At 43.8% G+C, this 24,419-nt stretch overlaps 1 protein-coding gene across 11 annotated transcripts in view; it reads left to right on the forward strand.

The window, feature by feature from the left end:
- CADPS (calcium dependent secretion activator) overlaps positions 1–24,419 on the forward strand; it is a 485,320-nt gene that overhangs the window by 420,054 nt on the left and 40,847 nt on the right. For all 11 annotated transcript variants that reach the window (XM_082638330.1, XM_082638328.1, XM_082638325.1 and 8 more), the window contains one exon: positions 20,544–20,576. In XM_082638330.1, the coding sequence (XP_082494456.1) occupies positions 20,544–20,576 (33 nt within the window). The remainder of the gene's footprint in view (positions 1–20,543; positions 20,577–24,419) is intronic.

Below are 24,419 nucleotides of genomic sequence, written 5' to 3' on the forward strand. Positions count from 1 at the left end.
TGAGCCATGTGCTCTGCCCCCCAGGAAGCTGACAAGTACTGACAAATGTGCCACCCTTTCCCCCTCTTTCTCCTGCGGAGCGCCTCCTTTCCTGGGTGGGCTTGATTTCGTGGTCCAAGCCAGACATTTTGGAAAACGTCTGCAGTGGCACAGAGCAGGCAGGAATATTTATTTCTCGTCTCCATCTGCATTGCTTCCTCTCTTGGAGAGGAGGTGGGGGGAGGAGGGAGGAGGAGATGTGGCTTCTCCGTGCCAGCCCGAGAGGCGCCCAAGCACACCCCTCGTCTCCTCCATCCCCAGCTCCAGCAGCGGTAGCAGCCTGGGATTTAGGGAGGTTCGCCTTTCGAACTTTTGAAAGATCAGCCCAGTTGGAAGTCACAATTAGCAACTATCCGCCCATTCCCCCACCCCCACCCCCAACTGCAAGATGTGCTTTTGTGTGGGTTGCGTGCTTGGAAGAGTCCCTGTCTTTGTGGGTAGCCTCGCGCTGTTCTTTTAGGAGGCCAAGAAGGGGCACAAGCAGGTGTCCAGGTCGCCCTCCCAGCAAGTTTAAATCCTTTCCTCGGTCCTATCCAGGTGTTACCTAATCCGCTGTTTCTAGAATATGTTTGTTCGTTCGTTCATTCATTCACCCAACATATATTTACCAAGCACCTATGGGTTGTGGATTGTGCCAGGTGCTAGAGACCCAGCAGTGAGCAAGGACGACGTATTCTCTGTTCTGGAGCTTACATTTAGGAAAGGAGATGGAATTAAAAAGGAAAGAAAATTGTAGAGTCGGACACTGCAGTACAGACCGCAGACTAGAGACAGAGAGAAGGGGTGGGGCGCGGCGTTCCTTCAGCCTCGATGGTCCTGGGCGGTCTCTCCAAGGAGGAGACCTGGGGGCCGAAACTTAAAGGGGCCAGCCATTGGTAAAGAGGAGGAGAGAAACTTCTGGACAGAAGAGCAGCTACAGTGGCCATGTGGCAGGAAAGCAGAAGGAATTTTTGCAGAATATTTTGAAAGGAGCATGAACGGGATTTAGGGATTGAGTGGACGTTGAGGGTAAAGATTCAATTGGAGGAGACAGAGGTGGAAGGCTCGAGAACCGTGATGTATCAAGAGCTCAGCTGAGCTGAATGAGTCCTGAGAGTCGGTGGGATACCGCGAAAAAAGGCATCGTGGTGTGGGGAGACCTGGGACAGGACCCCAGCTCTGCCCCTCCTCAAGGAGTGGTGTGACCTGGAACACGGGACCACTCTTTGGCTTTTAATTCCCCTCAGTGGCTATGTTAGATGAATTCGGAAGTCCAAAATAGCTACAAGAGCTTCAGCTCCTATCCTTTAAGCACTTGCTAAGTGCCTGGCACTGGGCTAAGTGCTTTAAATATGTTTTTTATCGTTGAATCCTCTGAGTAATCCCACTCCAACAAGGCTCTCCTGCAGATGATGGAACTGAGGCCCCAAGAGGGAAAGGCCTCCAGCTCGAGCAGCCTCCTCTCTCCTTCTAAACTATGGAGCCTCCAAAAAAAAGTGAAAATGTGGGAGGATGTTCTATCTGACCCTAGGAGATAGAACAATGACAGCAAATTCCCTGAAGCCCTCTAGAAGTTACCTAAGATCCTCCATCATCCACATCCATTTGAGATGGTCACAACATAGCATGGAAGCCACTCGGTTCAGGAAGAATAAAACCCATGTTAGGGCTCTCAGGGACCCAAATCCCATGGTCTGTCCATTCTCCTAGGTCTCAGATTACCCTCATGCACCCTTTTTTCTTTTTGCCAGCATTTTAATTGTTCTGCCACTTAGAAATGAAATGAAGTAGACATACTTCTTTTCCTGCTAGAAACCGAGACCAGAGCTGGTGTCAGTGTAGATCAAGCAGCATGGACTGCTTTGGTGCAGAGCTCTTTCTTTTTTTTAAAGATTTTTATTTATGTGGACCATTTTGAAAGTCTTTATTGAATTCGTTACAATATTGCTTCTGTTTTATGTTTTAAGTTTTTGGCTGGGAGGCATGTGGGATCTTAGCTCGCCAACCAGGGATCAAGCCTGCACCCCCTGCGTTAGAAGGCAAAGTCTTAACCACAGGACTTCCAGGGAAGTCCCAGTGCAGAGCTCTTAATGACAGGCCAGAGAACAAGACTGCCACCTTGGTCAAAGGCCAGAACTGGATCAGGGAATTCACTTCTGTCCACAGAACATTTTGGTCAGGAGGCAGTTCACATGGTAGAGTCGGGTGGGTGTTGATAGTGATTTGTTAGTGTTATTTCTGATGGTGTTCCATTTTTGCTGTGGCCTCAGGGAATGCCCAGCATGGGAGAAATGGCTTTTTATGGTGTGGGCTGGTGATGGCAGTGTAGACAGAGAGGTCTTGGTTCACCCTCAGAGGGTAACCTCATCAAATTATCAGATGCTGAAATCATGTGATGCAAGTCATTTGGCTTCTACACTTCAGAGTGGAGGTGCCTGCCTTGGACAGAAGCACCAACCATGGTAGTAAACACTTACATTTATTGAACATACTATGTGCCAGGTACTGTGCTAAGTGATTTACATGTGTTTTCTCATCAGATCCTCACAATCAGCCTATGTAATAGATATGATGATTATCCCCATTTTACAGATGAGGGAAGTTGAGTAATGTGTCCAAAGTCACAAAGTCTGAGATTCCACCTTAGATTTACTGCTTTATTGTCACCAGAATGTTAGTCCCCATAGAAGCCCAGAAACCCAGAGATGAAGTCAATTAGTGACTCTTCCCAGAACCATCCACTAACTGTGATCATTCCTGAGGGAAAGAATCGTCTGTTTTTCACATCTTACCAGCAAAAATATTTTATAATTTACCCACCAGCCAATCAATTTTGCAGTAAAACTAAAGGAGTAGACATCCAGAATCTCCCCACTTCCTTTACGCTTCCCACATAATCTTTCATTTTATGCTACTCTGTTCAACACATGTTTGTGGAGTGCCTCCTATTTGCTGAGCACTGGGAACTTAGCACTGAATGAGAGGGACAATGCCTTTTATTGTACATTCTCATGAGGGAGACATATTCTCATCCAGTAATTTACAAGCATGGCAGTTATTCAGAAAGAGAGAAGTAGCTGATGCAATGGGACCATAGCCCAAAGGGACCCAACCTCATCTGGGAGGCCATGGAGGAAAGGCGTTTGAGCTGAGATCTAACAGATGAGTAAGATTTCACCTGGCAAAGAAGAAAACAAAGAATGTTCCAAGGTACGAAGACTTGGAGAAGAAAGGGAAGGTCTAGTACATTCTGGCAACAGGCAGTTCATTGTGACTCAGGGCAAGGCCAGAGTGAAAGGAGGAAAATGACGGAGATGGAGTTAAGGAGCTAGTCTGGAGCCTGGTCATGAAGGACCTTGCCTGTGGTTATGGAAGTTAAGGGTTTACATGGGAACATTATGAAAATTGATCCCAACGGAGAAGTTAAGAGAGGTCATAGACAGACCAGCTACCTGCTACAAGCTGGCATTGGGTTTGTGGTCTTCTAATTTTGAAGCTTCGAGCCACCAGTGGAAGGCAAGACTTATCTCATCTAATGTATTTTGTTCACATGGACCAAACAAAAACACCGGACCCTGAAACGCTCAAGAACTATAAAGCACTGATCTGCCATGTCTTCTACAAACTTCTTTCATCAGCCGCTCCCCAGTTTTTCAGAACTTGACATCCACTTTGGGGTCTATGACAGATAATTTTATCACCTAGTAGGACATCATCTTTCTTTCCAGTTCATGCCTTGAAAACACAGCTGACAATTAACATACCTGCTGTCCAAGGCAACGCTTCAGAAGCTTTCAGAAGGAAAAAAAAAAAAAAGGATCCAAAGTCAACCATTTCCCTTAATATTCTTTAGCAAACATATAAATGTCATTCAAAATGAATGTAAGACAGACAGTATTTTCTTTAGACTGTGAGGCGCTGAACTACAGGGTCATAGAAATGTCAGCTATGAAAGAAATACCTAATGAACATGTACATATCTTCAAACAGGAAATAATTGTTCCGAAATTAAAAGATAGAGATTCTGACCTGACCTCCGAGCCACATGCAGTGGGAAGCTTATCACCAGAAAAGTAGAGGGAGAGATGTGTTGTGAAGCTCAGACTTACAGACATGTGAGCATATTATTGAGCATTTGTGAGTCCGTTTCTTCAACTCTAGAGTGGGGATGCTAATACCTGCTTCAGGGAGTCAAGGGGACAAATAGATACAAAGAGAGCATTGGCCTTGCATGGTACCTGCTGTGTTGTGAGGGCCCCATAAATAGCCATTCTTAACCTTCCTTCAACTTAAACCTGTCGGAAGGTTTAAATGACCCTAGGGCTTTTAACCAACAATTTTCTCACTGGTTCAGTCCTTAGCATAGTATCATTTCTCCTAAGCAACCCAAACTATTATCTGTAACAGGATCAACCAAAACTCTCTTAAAACTTCTATTTCAGCACATTCTCATATTCAAAAATTTGATACATCAAAGACATTTTCCGTTGTTCAGCGTGCTTTTAGCATTTCATGCTTTACTTTAATTCTTCAAGAACTTTGCATGCATACAGTCTCTAGACTACCTCTCTATTAATCAAAATAGGTGTTTTACCAGAATTGAAGATAACATTTTCCAAGCATATGTTAAATTGAACCAGATTTATTTCAACATGCACCAAGGTTACTTGCTTTTCCAGTTCTGCCACTTACCAGGGTATAATCTTGGACAGATTAATTGACTTCTTACCTTAGTTTACTGACCTATAAACTGGGAATAATAATAAGACCTATATTATGTGGTATTGTTAGAAATAAGTGAGAAAAATATTATATACCTGGAATGGGATAAGCTTTCGATGCTTGTTTTTGTTTTTGTTTTTGTTTTTTGCTGTACGCGGGCCTTTCACTGCTGTGGCCTCTCCCGTTGCGGAGCACAGGCTCCGGACGCACAGCCTCCGCGGCCATGGCTCGCGGGCCCAGCCGCTCCGCGGCATGTGGGATCTTTCGGGATCGGGGCACGAACCCGTGTCCCCTGCATCGGCAGGCGGACTCTCAACCACTGTGCCACCAGGGAAGCCCTCGATGCTTGTTTTAATATTGTTGTGATTGTGGTTGTTCCTGTGGTTATATCACTGAGTATTAGAATCAGTTAATCAGCCACCATGTTTTAAATGACTGCTCTCTGTAAATTATTGAGCTAGAGCTGTAGATGGGGAAAGACTTTTTAGAAAAAAAAAAAAAGACCTTATCTCTGTTTTCTGGAAGTTACTATCTAGAGTACATACAACAGAAGCAACTTTGGAAATTTTCTGGTCCAGTGTTTCCAGTGATGTGCTCAGTTCCTGCCTGCTGTTCAGAGCTAATTCTTTACAACTCTTTTCATGTCCAGATTTAGTGATGTCCTGTTGGTAGCTCAAAATTGACCAGAGTCAAAGTATTTGCACCATGGAAATTGGCAAACTCTGCCAGACAAGGCTGTTGCTTCTCCTTCTTCTCCTTCCTCCTCTCCTTCTCCTTCTTTTTGACAGCCTTTTTCCTAGCATATCACTGAGTGTTTTCCAAGCATGGGATATATACCACATGTTACCTGAGAGAACGTTAGATGCGGCAACAACTCAGTATTTAATAACACCAATCAAATTGTGAGAGGGTTATTTTTTTTTAATTTATTTATTTTATTTATTTTTGGCTGCGTTGGGTCTTTGTTGCTGTGCATGGGCTTTCTCTAGTTGTGGCGAGTGGGGGCTACTCTTCGTTGCGGTGCGCGGGCTTCTCATTGCGGTAGCTTCTCTTGTTGTGGAGCACGGGCTCTAGGCACGTGGGCTTCAGTAGTTGTGGCACGTGGGCTCAGTAGTTGTGGCTCGCAGGCTCTAGAGCACAGGCTCAGTAGTTGTGGCTCGCAGGCTCTAGAGCGCAGGCTCAGCAGTTGTGGCTCACAGGCTTAGTTGCTCCGCGGCATGTGGGATCTTCCCGGACCAAGGCTCGAACCCATGTCCCCTGCATTGGAAGGTGGATTCTTAACCACTGCGCCACCAGGGAGGCCCGAGAGGGTTATTTTTAAATTTTATTTTCTTCCTTATCCTTCTATCAAGGAGAAAGTTTCCTTTGAGGGCTTATCTTCCTCTCACACTTCTCTAAAATTTCAAATCTTCATGTCTAATGAAGAGAAAGAGGGAGAGCAGTCCTCAGGCTCTGCACCCGCCGCAGGCAACCCTGCCTACCTAGGAAGTAATAATGTCGCTGTATTGGGTTGGCCAAAAAGTTCGCTCGGGTTTTTCCATAATGTCAACCTAATATTTAAGTTGTATTTATTTTTATGCTTCTCTTATTGAGAGTGATATTTAGTTTCCATGTATGGTAGTGACACCAAGTTTCTTTTTATAATTAAGTATTTTTTAAAAGAGAGCCAATTTAAAGGAAAATATTAAGTAAATAAGTAAATAGAGTACAGATGGCACATGGGCAATAGCCCAAATCAGGAAGGTGGTATTGATGCCGGAAGTTTGGGAAGTTGTGATACATTCTAGCCACCCCATTTTGCAGCTGTATAAACTGAGGCCAGGGAAGGAAAATGACTGGAACCACTCATTTCGTCACAGAACCCAGACCTCCTATCCAATCCATGGGTTTGTTTTCCCCACTCTTTACCTGAGCTGAGCGGGGTTGGGGGGGAGAAGAAAAAAAAAAACCTCTCCCCTCTGTAGCAGATCTAGGCTGGCTACAAGAGACAAGTTGTCACTGGCAACGGTGATGTAAACAATCTATACCCTCGAGTTCAGGCTGAGGCAGCTGTGGGGAGAAGAGGAGGGCAGCAGGGCTGACAGGTGGTCCCTTCGTGCAGAAACATTAATGTTCAGTCATGACGGTACAAGCCTCATTGGCTTCGCACCCGGGCCATGCGGAAGCAGGGGCACGAGTAAGACATGGTCCTTGGTCTCTTCCAGCTTGCGTTCGATTGGGCTTCTTAGTGTTGAGAGACGTTTATAAGGCAAAGCAAAACCTAAAAATGCCAGAGGTGCGCAAAGCACCCGCCCCCCCACCTCCACTTATAATCCAATAAAAATAAGCCTTCATGCCTGCTTCGAGACTTTACAAAATTAAAACTTTCCAATTTGCCCTTCCGAGTTTCTCCTAGAATGAGAGGATGCCGTGTAAATAAGCAATGGACGAGCAGCTCAGCATCCTTCAGAGGGTACAAACCCTGGAGTCCAACAGACCCACATTCACATACCAACTTCATGGTGCTGCCAGCTTTGGGTCTTGCAGGAAGTCACTAAACCTCTCTGAGCCTCAGTTTCCTTATCTGTGAATGGTGATAATCATCATGCCCCCCCTCTGTGAGGGTTAATTACTAATAAATCACTTAGCCTCGTGCCAGCCAAATAATAAGCATGCAACCATTGTTAAATCTCAGCAGCATTAAAACGGTAGGTTTGGAGGAGCCTTGAGCCTTGCAGAAATCCTCTCTGGGAATGAAGTGTTGGGACAGAAATGAGGGAGAGTGGAAGGAAAAACAGGTCTACTTCAATCAGGCATCTGTTCGGAAGCCCCAGGGGGGTGAAGAGAGATGAGAACATACACTTCCTGGACCCAGTCTCGGAGCACAGTACCCTGAGCAACAGGAGACGAGAACAATTCTCCTTGTTAATGAGGCTGCGGCTCCTAATCAGCGCGTGGAACAGAACGCTTTTGCTTAATAGAGATCATTTCCCTGCCTCTTGCCCAACTCCCCAGCAGTGCCAGCAGCTCTTTGTTTAATGAAAGGTGGGGACTTTGAGTAGTGTGGTGGGATGGGCTGGAGGAGGTATTATTACCCTCATTACTATGATAATAGTTTAATCACAATCAATATTTATGAACATGCACAGAAGCCGTGCAATCAACCAGCAGCCCTGCAACTCACGTTCTTGCCTAAGGATGCTTTCCAGGAAAGCCTGGGCTCTCTCCCACCTTTCCCTAGCCCCTCTGAAGCTCTACAGTGGTCCTCAGAGGTCATTTCAGAATATCAAAGATGGTTACATCAATCATTACGTATGAGGTCTTGTGGTAATCGGTGAATACAATCATAATATAACTCTTTTTGCTTTTCAAAGTACATCCATAAGCTATTGTCTGGATTTTATCTTCAGACTTTAGTAAATTATCTTGTGAAAAAGGTAGGGCAGGGTAGGAGAAGGCATAATGCAGTAGTGAATCCTTTGAAGTCAGATCCATTCGGGTTCAAATCCTAATTCTACCCCTTCTTAGCTGTGTTCCCTGGGGGAAGAAACTTAACCTCTCTGAGACACAGTTCCTTCATTTGTAAAATGAGGAGACAAGTTCTTAAAAGAATTAAATAAGTTAGTGTAAATCAGGCATTTAGTCATTGGTAAATGCATCCATATTTTTATATATGACTGTATATTAGGTATTAATTATTTCTGTGTTGTCTATGAGAAAACTAAACAATTGCTGCTCCAAAATTCATATAGTCAGTCATTGAAGGAACAGTAGTGAGAGTCCAGACTTAGAATCCAATATTCTCTTTCTATTATCTGAAAAAAAATATTAACCCTGGTTCCATTTATAGGCAATTTAGAGAAATTTTATTTTAAAACATTTTGATGCTTAACTCTTTCAAATATGAATCACATTTTCAAAGCCAGAGATTATCATTCTGAGCAATGACCATCTGATGACCCACCCATAAAAAATTTTTGGTATCACAGTTCCTACATCTGTAAAAACAGTATTTATAAAATCTGGCCCTCCTAAAAAGGAAAGCAAGGGAAGATGGCCTCACAGTGAATGTGCATCTATGCAGCATGTACACGGTGCTGACACGGGCACAGCATTTCACAATTGGCCGGAAACGCCCTTGATCTTCAGCAAGCATCGAAAACATTTCAGCCCCTCTGGTGGCAGAGCTCTGGGAATCCGTCACACTGTCTGTGACTCCAGATCTACTTCAAGGGTTGTGTTTTTCTTCAGTGCTCAGAAATTGTTGGAAAGGGCTTTCACTGTAATTGTTACTTGGCCCCAAGCAAGAGCCACCGAGGTTTGCTCAACTGCTCACCCGCACACACAGTCCCAGTACATCCACCCACTGGCACATTCTGTCTCCCGCAAGCCGTCAGTCCCTTGGTTGGCACTTACAATTTATTCCTCTTCCCAAGATGCACTTAGAGCATCCAGATTATATATTGGGGAGCGGGAGGTGGTTTGCTACATTTTGCTTCTCAGAATCATGATTTCAGTCAAGTAAAAACCTTGAAGAAGTTACCCTGGAGAAGATACATTCTTCCCGCAAATGTTCCAATGCTGAAAATTCTATCACTTGTTTTGTTCTTTTTGCAGTAACTTTTTATGAAAGAAATATACATACGTGGTTAAAATGTGAAATAGTACAGAAACGCAATAATTATTTTTAAAAAAGCAACAGTTCTCTGTCCCATCCCTTTCCATCCTCAGTCCCTTACCCCAGAAGGGACCCTTGCAAACAAGTTTGCTTTTATCTTCCTAGCTCTAAGTACTGTTCTTATACTGCAGTTTCTTGGTGTATTGATCATAGAGATGATTTACCTCCCTGCTGTAGTACAATAGATACTCACTTTGCCCTCTCCACTTTCCACCCCCCATCCTGTTACAGTTACATCATTATTACCAGTCACTTTACATAGTACCCATCCACCTTTAGTTCTTGTTTCATCCACAAGACGAGGCTCTTGACACCCATGTCCTTTTCCTTCCCCTGCTGCTGCTGCCAGCTGATCTCTTGTCCTAACCTGGGAACTGAATGACACACCTCTTCACATTTATCACTGAAAAATGTAATAACCTATATTTACGAATGTCTCTTGAGTCTAGACCAGCGCTGTCCAATAGAACTTTCTCTAGTGATGGAGATTTTCTATATCTGAACTGTCTAATACAGTAGCCACCAGCCACCTGTACTTGAAATGTGACTAGTTCAACTAAAAAGTTGGATTTTTAATCGCATTTTGTTTTTGTTTATTTAAATAGAGTCACTTGTAGCTGTCTGATAGTGCCAGACCAAGCTTAGTATACGAGCCTAACTACCTAAAGCAACTTGATTTTCCAGCAGAAATGACACTAATAGCTGACACATCATTCTTACTTATTATGCCCCAGGAACTATTCTAGAAATTCGCTTAATAACCCAGCAACTCTATGAAGAGCACTATTATCCCCATTTTATAGATGAGGAAAGTAAGGCACGGAAAAGTGAAGTAAATTGTCTAGTAAGTGTTGGATCTAGGATTTGGCCCTACACCATCCAACCCCAGAGTCAACCATTTCCCTGCACTTCCTCTAATCCCCATGATAGATGACCGCATGCTTTTTCGGATATTTCCATTCTGCTGATTAATGATGTGCTCGTGGTTCTCCCATGTTACTGGCCTGAGCGATGCTTATCACTGGGGCTATGTGCATTTAGATAGAACCCTGCCCATTCCATCTCTGCCACAAAAAAAAGAGAGCATGAAAACTGGAGGCCGAGGAAAAACATGGGCAAACGTAGGCACTCAGGGCAAATTAGCTGATTTTGCCAGTAGAATAGAAAGGCTGTTCCTTTGGTGTGCAATTCCAACTGTAGTAGTAGCAGCCAGCATGTACTGAGGACTTGCCATGTCCTTTATTCTGCCCCTGTATGTGTATCATCTTCATTAATCCTCACAACAGCACAGAGAGGTACAGATGATGAGGCTGCATCTCGAAGGTACTGGGAATATTAAAGGAGGTGGTTCATAAGAAACAGTGGAAACAGTGCCTGGCACAGGGTAAATAAGCAACACATGCTGCCTATTGTAATCCTGATACTTCATCGCCAAGTCTACCCACTGGTACCTGTGTGAATGGTCTTTATCTCTATTGTTTTTTCCTTTTCCCTGGTACTATAATTTTTCCTGGAGCCTCATTTCCAGAGCTCTTATTAATACTAAGATATTAATAGCCTTTTGTTTTACTGCTAGAGTATTTATAAACGTTTCAAGGTGTGGGAAGTGTTTCCTATTCCACATCCTTCCTAGCACCTGCCTCATACACCATCTAAGAGTCATATTTCTGGAAGGAATCAGGGGAAAACATTTAGCTCTGTGCCCTATTATAATAGGTAAGGACAGGAGGCCAACAGGTTAGACAAGTAATCAGTCAACTAGTTAATGGTCATATTTAGATTAGGAATTTACATTTTATGATTCTTCCCCTACCCCCCACCCCAGTGGCTCCTCCTCTAGTCCAGAGGTCAGAAAATTTCTTCTGGAAAGAGGCAGATAGTAAATATTTTTCACTTTACAAGCCACATAGTCTCTGTCACAGAGACTCAGCCTCCTCCCTTGTAGCGTGAAAGCAGCTGTCGACAAGATGTAAATGAATAGGCATGGCTGTGTTCCAATAAAACTTTATTGATGGACACGGAAATGTCAATTTCCTGTAATGTTCACATGTCAGGAACTATGATTCTTCTTTCGATTTTCCTTCATTTAAAAATGTGAAAACCATTCTTAGCTCGTGAGCCACACAAAAACAGGCAGCAGGCTACATTTGACCCACAGGCCAGAGCTTGCCAAGCCTTTTTTCTAGTCTATAAACTATAGATGGGAACACACTTGGTACAGTCAACTCGCGGGTAACGACAAGTGACTGAAACACTAGTAACAATATCAGGTAATACTTCTTGAGCTCTTACTAGGTACCAGGCATTGCACTGAGCACTTAACATGATGTCAGCCTGTTCGGCCTCACATGAACCTCCTAAAGAAGATATTGTTGTTACCCTCATCTTGCAGATGAGATTATAGAAGCTGTGGGAGGTTAACATGTTTTTTCCTAAGTTCATTTAACTAGTAAGTGATGGAGCATAATTCCAACAAAGCTCTGTCTGACCCGAAGTCCCTATACGTCCCACAAGTCGGCTCCTCTTCTCACAGATCCCAGGTGATCATTAGGGAAGAAATAGCTTTAGAATGACACATGATTTTCACAATATCAGCAACTTGACGTCCTGAAAGGACTCTGCACTTAATAACCAGACCTGGGCTTGGACACCAGTGCCACCACTTACTGGTTTACCTCTGGAGAGTTGCTTAACCTCTCTGAGCCTCAGTGTCCTCATCTGTGAAGCGGGGATGGTGAAATGAGCCTTCTAATGTTCTACAGGAATGATTAATTGAGTTAGTTATACATGAGGTGTCTAGCTCAGTGCCCCATACATACATGCTCAGTAAATATCATAGAGAATCAGGTGAAAATCAGCTGGTCTCCTTTTATAGTCAGGAGACCCAGGAATGCCCAAATCCTGTCCTAGACCATCAGTGACCTCCCCACAGCATCCTCCAGGAAAATGCATGCAATGGATAAAATTGGGGAAATAGGAGACCAAGTGACACCTTCTTGAATATCTTGGTTATCTATTGCTGCATAACACATTGTGGCAAAGTTAGTGGCTTAAAACGATCTGTTTATTTTGTGTACGATTTTATGGGTCAGAAATGTGGGAAGAGCTTGGCTAGGGGATTCTTTGGTTCCATGTTGCACTGACAGGGGTCACTTGCTTGGCTGGGCTGGGGCTGAATGTCTGATAGCTTGATGTGTCTCCATGTGCCTGTTTCTCCCCCATATGGGGTCTCATCCAGCTGAGCTTCTCCACGTGCCTTGGGCTTCTGATGGCATGGCAGTCTCGGCACAGCTGCACTTAGTGGCAGCTGGCTTTCAAGGGTGAAGAAGCAAAGCTGCTGGCCCTCTCCAAGATTAGGCTCAGGACTGATATGGCGTCACCTCCATCATATTCTCTTAGTCACGGCAGTCACGGGCCAGCCCAGGCTCAAGGGGGATGGAGGAATAATAGACCCCACTTCTCAATGGGAGTGATATGCCCACACAGGGAGCAAAATAATAAGCTACCGCATTGTAAGGTGGGCGTTGGGTCCATATTCCAATGCAGAGAATTCTTTGGAGCCCTGCTGGTCTCCAGGGATCTCTTTGTTAAGAGCTGAGGCCTGAGGATCCAAGGAGAAATAGAATAGAGAGAGAGTCCAGACTGCAACCTGGTACAGGGCCAGCAAAGAAGAGAGGAAGTAAGATGGCCAGGCCTCTTACGGCAGGATTAGTCACAGACATCATGAAGCTTTCTAACCATGAAACAGAACCACATACCTCAGTGTGCAGATGTTTAAGGTTTAACAACCCCACCCACTAGCAAACATAGCCCAACCTGTGCCCTGGAACCTGAACTATCAAATCAGCCCCTTCGGACGTGAAAGGAAAAGAGAATGTAAAAATAATAGGCAACATTTATTGAACACGTACTATGTGCCAGGCCCTGTGCAAAGGTTTTCACATACAGTGACTCATTTGATGCTTTGCATGCACTAAATGAATTTAATACAAGTCATGCTTAGAATAGTGTCCTGCACGTTTTAAGCCCTTAAGAAATCTCTTTTTTCCACCCTATGAGGAGGAAATATTGTCATTATCTCTATTTTCCAAGAAGGAAACTGATGCTTAGAGAAGTTAATTACCTGGCCCACAACTGGTGGCTGATCAAACCAGTTGCCAGCCCAGGTATCTGACTCCTGGCCTTGAGCTCTTACCTCTATGCTGTACTCATACTGTAGGGACACAAGAGACCCTTTAAGCTCATCTCACAGAAGCAACAAAAGCCATTTCCTTTTGAATTGATAGTGCCTGGTCGCACTTTTCTTAAGTGATTCTTTAAGAGTGTTAGAGCTTGAATAACAGCTTCAAGAAAGCACTAGAAACGTTTATCCTGGGTACAGAGTAAAGAGTACCATGCTCAGAAGTTCATTCTGTCAACACATTTTTTTTAATTTTTATTTTATATTGGAGTATAGTCGATTTACAATGCTGTGTTAGTTTCAGGTGTACAGCAAAGTGATTTGGTTATACATATGCATATATCTATTCTTTTTCAGATTCTTTTCCCACATGGGCCATAACAGAGTATTGAGTAGAGTTCCCTGTACTACACAGTAGGTCCTTGTTGATTCTCTCTTTTATATATGGTAGTCAACACATTTTTATTGAGCCCCTACTATATACCAGGAAGTGGAGATAGTGAGGAGAGAAAAAGAAGTTCTTATTCCTCATAGAGGCTACATTCTAGACATAAGGCTGGTGATAGATGATAAAATTCAACTAATAAAATCATTTTACTGATGATAGTGGTACGAAGTAGCATGTTAACATACCAAACTGCCTCAACTCTCAAAAAAAAAAAAGAAAGAAAGAAAAAATCCAGATCTCTAAGATCACCTGGGTTAGGGAAGTGGCGAAGGAAGCAAAATAGCATCATGATCCTTGCAGCAGAAATTTCACAAGCCAGACACTGAAGTAAATGTTGCCGGCCCCTTGAAAGAGTGGTGTGGTCTGCAGTTTGTAGGCAAAGACAGAGAAATCAGCTCCAAGTTCTTGTGAAGTCAAACAGGCAGGGGTGGAGTCAGCTTGTGCAGAGAATAAATCGTTTGCTTGGTTGGTTTTTGTCTTTTTTTTTTTTTTTTTTTTTTAAGAGACCACGGGGAGAAAGGAGAGCTCAGGCAGTCACTAATGCAGTGGTATCTGTTCAGACTTCTTTTTTCTTCCATCTTTGCGTCTTACCCACCAGATTTCTGTTTGCAAAAAGGGCCTAATCCACTTTCTTTTTCCTGTCCGTGCATTGATTTAATAGTAACAAACCCTGAGGTCCTCGTGGTCTGCACCTGGGTTGCTTTTTCCCCTAATGAAGCAAGAGAAGTGGTTTAAGCCCCCGCCGTGCTCCCTATCAAAGCTACACAGTGATTAACTCAGGTCCCCTTATTAGGACCAGGCAGAAGAAAATCCCTTAGTCATCAGCATTGTGAAAATCCTGGAATGGTGAGTGTTCAATGAAAAGATTACCTTTGGGCACCTGAAAAATAATGGAGGAGCTCAATAGAGTAACCATTAAGGCTGTCTACACACGCTAAGTCAGGTGGAGGGTCGAGGTAATTAGCTGGGACATTCAAAGCCAGAGAAACTGTGTTGGACCTTCTGCCCTGACTGAGTCGGTGCAGATAATTATTCAAATCTCTCAGACATTTTTCCTGGAGAAGCCATTTTAGGTTGTGTCTACACACACAAAGAAACAAGACTTAAATATGACTGGTTTGATAGGTTTTTTTTTTAACTGAATAATAGGCAGCTTAAGGGATGAGAGGTTCAAAGCTATAACTTATTAGCTGTGTGACTTTAAGCCAGATTGCTTCCTTTCTGTTAGCCTCAGTTTTGTCTACTGTAAAATGGGATGATTAATAGGATCCTTTTCCAGAGGTCGTTGTGAGGATTAAATATAACATATGCAATCTTCTTAACTCATCTCCTGGCAAGTCGGAAGCACTCAAGAAATGTAACTTACAGTTATGAATTGTTGGAGGGACATGACTTATTCTGGGTGTTTAGAGAGATTGTGCATTAAGACATCATCTAAGGAAGGGACTAGAAATCAAGGAGCAATTGCATTTACCTACAGTCCCTAATGCAGTGCCTTAGACCTAAGACTTGGTCTTTGCTGCAGGCCTATGAAAATGTGAACAGGTTGTTCACTGACAGCTCATCTTCCCACCTTCACCCTTGGTCTCCATCAGACTCTCCTAGTTTGTGTCTCTTTTTCGAACCTGCCTTCCCAGAACTGGCTCTGTCTGGTCGAGGGGTGGGGGTGGGGAGTTCGTGGATACTGCTAGAGAAGGGACATTCTTTGTCACACCAGAGGGGACGGTGAGAAAGCAGGGAGATCAGGAAGTGAAGTCTGGCTGAAGTTACAGTTCTTGTCTCTCCCGTGAGGGCAATTGAGTCCCTGCAGAAAAAGGATGCCAGACCAGGTGTCTGGGGCAAACGCCTCTCCCGCAGCCTTCTCTCCTATGCCCCGGGACATTTGGCTTTGTACCAGAGAGCAGTAGGGATGTGTGACTGAATATACAAGGCACCCTGGCTTGGGGAACTGCCCTCTCACTCATGCCCTGGCTTGGGCAGCCTGAGGAAGGGAGCAGAGGTCTTTGCTTCTGCCTCAGTGTTCTGGAGAGAAGTCCAGTGCGTACGGTGTTCATGGAATTGGCAGCAAGTTTGCCAGACTGAAGACCAGCTCAGATGCCTCCTGGTAACCTGAGGAGATCCCAGCATCCTTTTCATGGCAAGAAATTGCCCGTGGGCTAGAGGTGAGCAGTGAAACTGTCACCACGACCGCCAGGCTAAGGGGCAGAGGCTTTATCTACACCAGTAAGCCAGTATTGCCAGTAAGAAGTAGGTTTAGTAGCTTTTAGCACGTCCCCAGCTCTGTTCTGTACCCTTGGATGGATTACCTCATTCAATCCTCTCCATATTCCTTTGAGAAACATTATAATTGTCCCATTTGCAGAGGAGGCTCAGAAGTTAATTAACTTGGTCAAAGTCACCAAGCTAGAAAATGGCAAAGCCCGACTTCTAACCCTGCCAATCCTCAGCCCAACCTTTTAGCCACTTCACCAAGAAGATTTCTTTTAAAGTTAAAAAAAGAAATGAAAATCACACACAAACACACATACTTTTGACAACCCTTGCTGGGAAAAAACGCGTAATGACAAAATTTTATAAAATAGGTTGTGCTTTTTAAGAAATTTGTATTTTTTTCATCGAAACAACATGTATATGTAATGGGAAATAGTCTTGTGTAGATTACAGGTCTGTTGTTTATTTGATCTAGACACAGTGTCTGGTGTGCGCTTGGACTTTCTGACCCTTGGCAATAATTCCAGACCCCTAGTGGGTTGGGAGGATCTGGTCCTTCCTCTCTACTTAGAGTATAGCTGGCCAAAAACATAGTCAGTCCTATGGATACTTCAAAGAAACATAATGCTTAAAAAGGTATCACTGTTGACATTAGGCAGGAGAGGGTTGTAGGGACCAGAGTTCTGATCCTGGTTCTGTCACTTTATTCACTCTGCTGTATCCCAACACGTATACTGTAAAAAAAAAAAAAAAAAAGAAAAGAGAAAAAAGAAAAGAACTGGGCTTCCCTGGTGGTGCAGTGGTTGAGAGTCCGCCTGCCGATGCAGGGGACACGGGTTTGTGCCCCAGACCAGGAGGATCCCACATGCCGCGGAGCGGCTGGGCCCGTGAGCCATGGCCGCTGAGCCTGCGCATCCGGAGCCTGTGCTCCGCAGCGGGAGAGGCCACAGCAGTGAGAGGCCCGCGTACTGCCAAAAAAAAACAAAAAACAAAAAACAAAAAACGGAACTGATGGCAGCTTTCTACCTCTTAAGGAGATGAGCAACAGAGACCAGGAAGCAGCCTTAGAGGTCACCTCTCGCATAAGGAAAGTCTCACATCGGAGCATCCTACATACCTCCTGCTTGAGCTCCTCCAGCAAGGAGGGTTTTTTTGTTTTTTTGTTTTTTTTTTTTTCCCCAGCAAGGAGTTCTTGATCACCAGAGATAGCCAGTGCCTGGCTGGACTGAGATAGCTGTTCGCACCTTCTTCTGGGGCCCCTTCATGTTACTCATTCATCCTGATTCTATGCTCTAGAACCACCGTGACCAAGTTTAACTCGTCAACATTGAAGGTCCTTGATTAACTATGTGAAAGTTTTCATTTCGTTTGCCGTTAGCCCTTCCTCTTCCAGGCAAGATGCCTTCTCCTTTACTTTTCTTGTAGAAGACACTTCCAGAATGCCCTGTATCCTCAACATCTTTCTTCAAGTTCAATGGCCAGAACCAAAAAATGATACAATCCTAATAGGACCACAGTTTACTCTGAGCTGTTTTTTCCTGTTTTTATGGGATGGGAGAAAGATCAGTAAGACTAAGTGCAAGTCAGCAGTTACCAGATTTAAAAAAAGACCAACAAACTGAAGGCTAGTGCGTGTAGGAGAGGGGATGGTTTTCGTCATGACATAGAGCTTGCCTTATCTTCCCAAACTGCTTTGAAAGGAATAGACTTTGGCTGGTGTCATTTTCTGGGTTGAAACTGCATGTTGGTGGTAAGAGTGGGTGTGTTTAAAGGTTGATCATTTCAGCTGTAGCAAAACTCCTACCAACTGCCAAGCACTAAGTTTACAGAGGGAAGGAGGCAATTTGTAGCTGAGAAGAATTGTTTTGTCAACACCTGCCCTGACCACTGATGCTTAAATTCCTCATACTTTCTACCACTGGTGAAAAGATCAGGAGTTCAAAAGGAAAAAGTGGGGCTCAGGAGACCCTTGTGTGCGTCCAGCCTTCTCTGTCTTCTGGCTCAGATCATGATGAAATAAATTCTTAAATTCTGTGGGTTTTAGTGTTCTCAGTAGTGAATAGATAAACATTTAATAGCCACCCTTTTGCAGGGTGGCTTAGAGAAGAAACAGTACGTGAAAGTGCTTTGCAAAGTGAAAAACATCATACAAATGTTATATATTAATGTACATAGAGGAGATTTGAAAAGAAAGCCACCTTCTTGCTCAAACTAAATTCTAGAACAGGAATAAAGAGGAAAGAGTTTGGGTTGAGAATCATTTAGTAAAATGTTATTTAGGCAAATTCTGGAAAGCTTTCCTCATACCCCCCTTAATGGCCCGGAGTGGTTTCCTTCACTCACCAAGCTTTGCAAGCATCCAGCTTTATATGCAACCCTGTTGGCCTTCAGACTAACTCAGGCAGTGGCTTCTCAATCTGGTCTGTTTATTCCTCAACCATCCTGAGGCCAGCACTGGTCACTAGCTTTTTCTCCTTCCTTCTACAAATTTTCCCTGAGTGCCCTTTCTAAGCTGGGTAACAAGTGAGTCACTGGGGAGACAGCTAGGGGCAAGACATGACATTCTGTGGGAGACAGACATGGCACCAAAATTACTGAATTGCGATTGCACTCAGTGCTGCAAAGGGAAAAAATGTAGGGTTCTGAGAGAATCTGCCACAGGAGACTCTAGAAATCATCTTGGGTGCTGGCGATGATTCCAAGAGATAGAATGCGTTGCCCTCTCAATAATTAACTAATTGATGTATGTTCCGACCTTTAAAGTTTATGAAACACTTTCCCGTACATTTTGTCACGTGATCACGCTCTCAGCCCTACAAAGTACACAGTGGTATCACCTTGTTCTAGAAATCGAGAAACCCAGGCGAAGAGACCCGAAGTGATGATCCCAAGGTCAACTAGTTCTATCACTTACAGAACTTTTGACTCTAAATCCTGGACTCTTTCCACCCCACCCATTGGCTCACTGACTTCCTTCTTGAGATTTGACGTTTTGAAAAGTGGCTTTGAGAAAATAGCAACAGGGAAAAACACTCCCCTGGATACTTTCCTGGGAGACATGGGGGTAGAGGTAGTGACTCCCAATGTTGGTCTCAGCCAGGTGGCGAGAGGCAGCCCACCTGAGATGTGAAAAGACATCCTACGTGCTTGGTGCGCATCGCAGTCTTGGTACTTGCCAACAAAACTGAAAACGCTCCTCTGATCCCAGATGTAGCCCCTTGGTCTTACCTGTACTAAGTGGAACGTGTGTGACCCGAGTCAAAATGAAACGCATAGAATATCAGACATCCTCCTCAGGTTCTATTCCTCAAACCCAGCTGTTCATTGACTTCTCACAGGACCCAGAGCCCCGCCAGATCTGCTTGTGAATCGATCCTCTCAGCCCCCATTTATTCTGTGCTTGCTGTGTCCCAGGTCTCTGTGTGTATCCACCCTTGTATCGACCCACTGCAACAGTTACCTAATGGTATCTGCATTTTGCAGACGAGGTAACTGAGGCTCAGAGAGATGAAGTCACTTGCCCAAGGTCACACAGCTTGTAAGTCGTAGAGCTTGGATTTGAACCCAGATCTGACTCCAAATTCCATGCTCTCAAGCACTGTACGTACTCCACCACCCTCCCTCCACCAGAACTGAAAATAAATGTCATACCCTCTTCCTGCACTCCCCTTCTGGGTTTTTTATTATTTAAAACCAGGAGACATAACAACAGCCTTGGGACAGTTTTGAACGGCTCTGGTACCCTCCCAACCCCCTCCCACAGACACCCATCTCCCTCTGGGTTAAGGGTGCCCACCCGCTACATCCCCTTCTCTTGAAGAGAGTTCCTGGGAAGTGAGAACTCAAAGACTCAATTAGGACCAACCTGTAGCCAGATTATACAAAGACCCCAAGGTACAAGAAGTGACAGTGGACTTAACTGCTTTTCTAGACTGGTGAGCCCTCCACTCAACGGTCTGGGTTTAGCTACAGTCATTTTTCTCCCTTTTCAAGGGAGGGAGGAAAATGCAGGTCTCCCACACCAGCTACAGAATCTCAGTAAAAAATTTTTCTGTCTTTTTCTCTTTCCTTCTCCCTCCCTCCCTCTCTCTCCTCTCCCTCTCTCTCTTTCTCTCCAAAGCAGTGGGTCTGGCTTGCAGGGTAAAAAAATTAGCAAACAGATTTTATTTTTTTAGTACCTTTCTGTGTTTCCTGGTCAGCTCCGTCTGCCAGCATATTGTTTTAACTCTGATGGTGATACAGCATTGAGCTGTGAACAATTAAACATAAACACCACCCTCACTTCCACCCTCTTCTTTCCTCCTTAGGTGAAGGCAGCTTCCAAATATGTGGATGTACCTGTGAGTATTTGAAAAATGTTTTTGTGGGGTGTTTTGGCTTTCGTGAGAATTTTGATGGTGCTCTTTTCATTAGCTGCCACTAAACTGTGTAGTCCTGACTAGAATCACCAGAAGAAAGGAAGCAAAGAATATTTCACAGTAAAATTGTTTTGAGATGAGAAGAGGGTAGGAAACTGTAGTTTCCTTCAACAGGAAAAAGAGATCCTATTTTGAGGGTAAACCCAGTTCACTTTCATTTCCATTTTCATTGGTTTCTCTGGTATATTTCATTCTGTTATCATCCAGCTCCCTTCCCCTCCTGCGTGCACACCTTGGGAGCAGGGCCTTAGCCAGAAATTTGCACAAGGATGCCAGTATTTTTTTTAAAACAAATAAATTCGGAATTTGTTCATTTTGGGGTCAATTCTGCAATTGTTTTAAGGGAAACTTAGAAAACTGCTTATAATTAGTGCAGACCTCATTAGTGAAGAGCAGTCTCCAAGTTCACAGATAAAGCACTCAAAGTTGCCCAGAATTTACATTTAAATTGAGGTTAAGTTCTACACATGAATGCTAGAGTGTGGGATTACCTGTTATAAATCAGGATACATTTATAGACAGACTTTGCCCTGCCTATTAGCAAAATAGAATTGGAGAGATTTAAATACATTCCAGTGAAGGAGAAAAGAAAATGATTCTGTTTCTCCGTTTCTAACAAAAGAGGTGTGAGTCTATTATAAAATATTAAATTTAGAGAGCTTATCTCAACAGCCACCAACGGTCTTGTACTGAGGGTTTCTCATTCTGAGCGTGATTAAGTACCCTCCTTGTTCAAATACTTATTTGTTAAAATTTGTTTTTTTTCTAGAAGGATTTATATTAACATTTAAATTCATTTCCCCAGGAAGCTAAGTGTGTAATGGTTTATTGGCTTATTTCTCAAAGGATGGCAAAATGGAAAATTGGAGTGAGTTTAGCATTAGCATATATTTTGTTTGTTTAATGAAAGAATGTACAATCAATAATTATGCTTTGAATTTATATAATACTTCTCATTGGGGGAACCTCAGACTCCTTCACCTAGATAGTCCTTATAACAGAGAAGAGAAAAAGGTCACGTACCTGGAGCAAGGAGAGAAGTTAAGTCATTTATTTTCCCAAGCCCCAAAGTAGAAACTTTCAGTTCACAGGGAGCAAACTACTCAAATTCTCTGAGCTGGTTCTCCATCCTTAAAATAAAGGTAATAATACCCACATCACAGACTTGCTGTGCAGATGAAATGGCCCATATATGGCATGCTCAGCAAGGTACCTGGCACTCACTAGGCATTTCAGCAGCAGGAGCAAGGCCCTTGGGTTGAGGGAGGGGCGAGGGGGTCCTCTGCTCTATGGCACGGCGGGGGTCGGAGGGTGGAGGTGAATTTGCTGACATCCACCCTGGCCTGCGCTGGGCTTCAACAGTAATAGAAATGGAAATTCTAGTCCTCAACCCGAAGATCTGGTAGCTGAAGTCTGTTTTCTGTTATACCTTTAAGCAGAGGGGAGATCTCACCAGTGAGATATAAACAGGCGACCGGTAGGCAAAACCCAAATACTTGGGAGAAAAAAATGATCTGGCTGAAATTCTTGAGGAGGTCACATTATTTGGGGTAGGTCAGAAAGTCAAGTATTGGCACTGTTAATTGGTTCAACCTACTTCCTGCCAGCCAGGCTCAGATTTATTGTAAAGATGAGGAAACAATGGACTCTACGTCAACGTGAAAGGGAACAAAATCAATGAGCCAAGTTTCGGCCCTCCAGGGAGGCAGAAGAAAATGATGCCTCATGTCCCCAAATGGGGTCCATTTCCCACCGATGATATACAATACCATAGAAACAGAAGCTGCAGCCAAGCCTTATAAAGCAGCCACTGTGTGCCAGGCGCTGTTCAAAGCACTTTACGGGGCTTCCCTGGTGGCGCAGTGGTTGAGAGTCCGCCTGCCGATGCAGGGGACACAGGTTCGTGCCCCGGTCCGGGAAGATCCCACGTGCCGCGGAGCGGCTCGGCGCGTGAGCCATGGCCGCTGAGCCTGTGCGTCCGGAGCCTGTGCTCCGCAGCGGGAGAGGCCACAACAGTGAGAGGCCCGCGTACGGCAAAAAAAAAAAAAAAAAAAAAAAAAAAGTCCTGTTTCTTCCAAGCCAACCAAGTGGCTTCTTCACAAACAATGTCTTCCACACATGGATGGAGTTAACTATACAGACATTTATATAGTCGTTGTTTGTTTAATTATTTTCTAACATCTACATCCTATGCCATCCGTCTGTCCAGGCCGCACTTAAAATAAACAATGTAATTGTGAGATATTAAACACCGTCACCTGAAGTCTTTCCCATGGTGACTAGATAGCCATGTGGTATAAAGCTTCATTTACCTAACAGCATCAGTTGTTTAGTCAAGAATATTTTCCATCTACAGCTACAAGTTAGCTTGTTGGTTGGTGGACAGTTTTTATTTTAACCATTTTGGTTGAAAACCTGCTTAGAATGCACTGCACAGCCTTCCCTGCCTTTTTCAATAGGGAACTGACAGTACTTGAACATTTTCCCTATGATCAAGGATCACCATTGTGACTGTGTCTTTCCCCAGTGGCCCCAATCCCCTGAGGACCTCTCAAGGTATAGGGGCCTCTGCCCTTCATAGCCCCAAACCTCAGGGGATGCTGAGTATACATGTCTGGTGCTCCAGTTTGGCAGCCTTCTCCCTCAAGCTCAGGGTATCTCGAAAAGTGATAACTTTAATCAACACACCTGTTTCAAATAAGTCCCCTCATCCCTCTTCCTGGTCCCCCAAAGGATGGAAAACAGACTTGTTAGAACTGGACGTAAAGCTGGTTAAAATGGAAGATGGTTGTGAGTGGGGAACCAGAGGACTCTGAGAAAACACATTTCAATGCAGACTTTGTCATTTTTATTTTGACGTTGGTTTCTCTGAAGCCCCTTTTTTCTTCTTGGTTCCAAAGAAGGTTCCAAAGGTAGGTCAGGTCATGAAGTGATAAATCTTGTGGGGGGGAAAGAATCATAGTGGCTCATGTTTATATAGCAATTTATGACCTTTGAGGCACTTTAACTTCCATTATTTTAGCTGACGATCACAACAATCCTTGAAGGTAAGTAGGGGAACTATTATTAATCCCATTTTACAGATGGTATAACCAAGGCCCAGAGAAATTGAAATGATTTTCACAAGCTCCAATGTGTGGGGGATCCAGTAAAAATCCATGTAGTGTGACTGAGGAGTCTAAAAAAGGAGGTGGGACAGGGGCTTATTCATTCACGATTTTGTTCATTCGGCAGATATTTACTGAGCACCTACTATGTGCCAGTCCTCATTTATATGCTGAGGACACAATAGAAAATAGAGCAAATAAAGTCCCTGTATTCATGGAGCTTACATGCTAGTGGGAGAAGACAATAAACAAATAAATATATAATACAGTGTCAGGTATTGGTGAGTGCTATGAAGAAAAATAAAAGAGTCAAAAGATAGAGACTCATGGAGTTTACCTGGGTGAGCTGAACCGCACTGATTTTTTTTCCCAAGGTTTTTAAAACATAAATGAAGTGTCCCTTTGAGGACAGTAATTTAGTGAAAAGAGAAGGAGTGGTGAAAATAACCATTATTGTAAATCACTGTTGCGGTTACAAATAGGTCTGCTGAATTTGGCTTTGAATCTTAGCTCTAAGATGGCTGCGTGTGTCCAGGAAAGGGTTATATCTGCCACAAGCATCACCAGGGAAGAAATGGAAACAATAATAATGTTGCTCAAATGCCCCAGGTAGGGGTCCCCATTCCTACTGAGAACGCCCTGTGATGTGTGGCTGCCG

Source organism: Mesoplodon mirus (assembly GCF_964341445.2).
Source record: "Mesoplodon mirus genome assembly, chromosome: 12".
Classification (NCBI taxonomy): Eukaryota; Metazoa; Chordata; class Mammalia; order Artiodactyla; family Ziphiidae; genus Mesoplodon; species Mesoplodon mirus.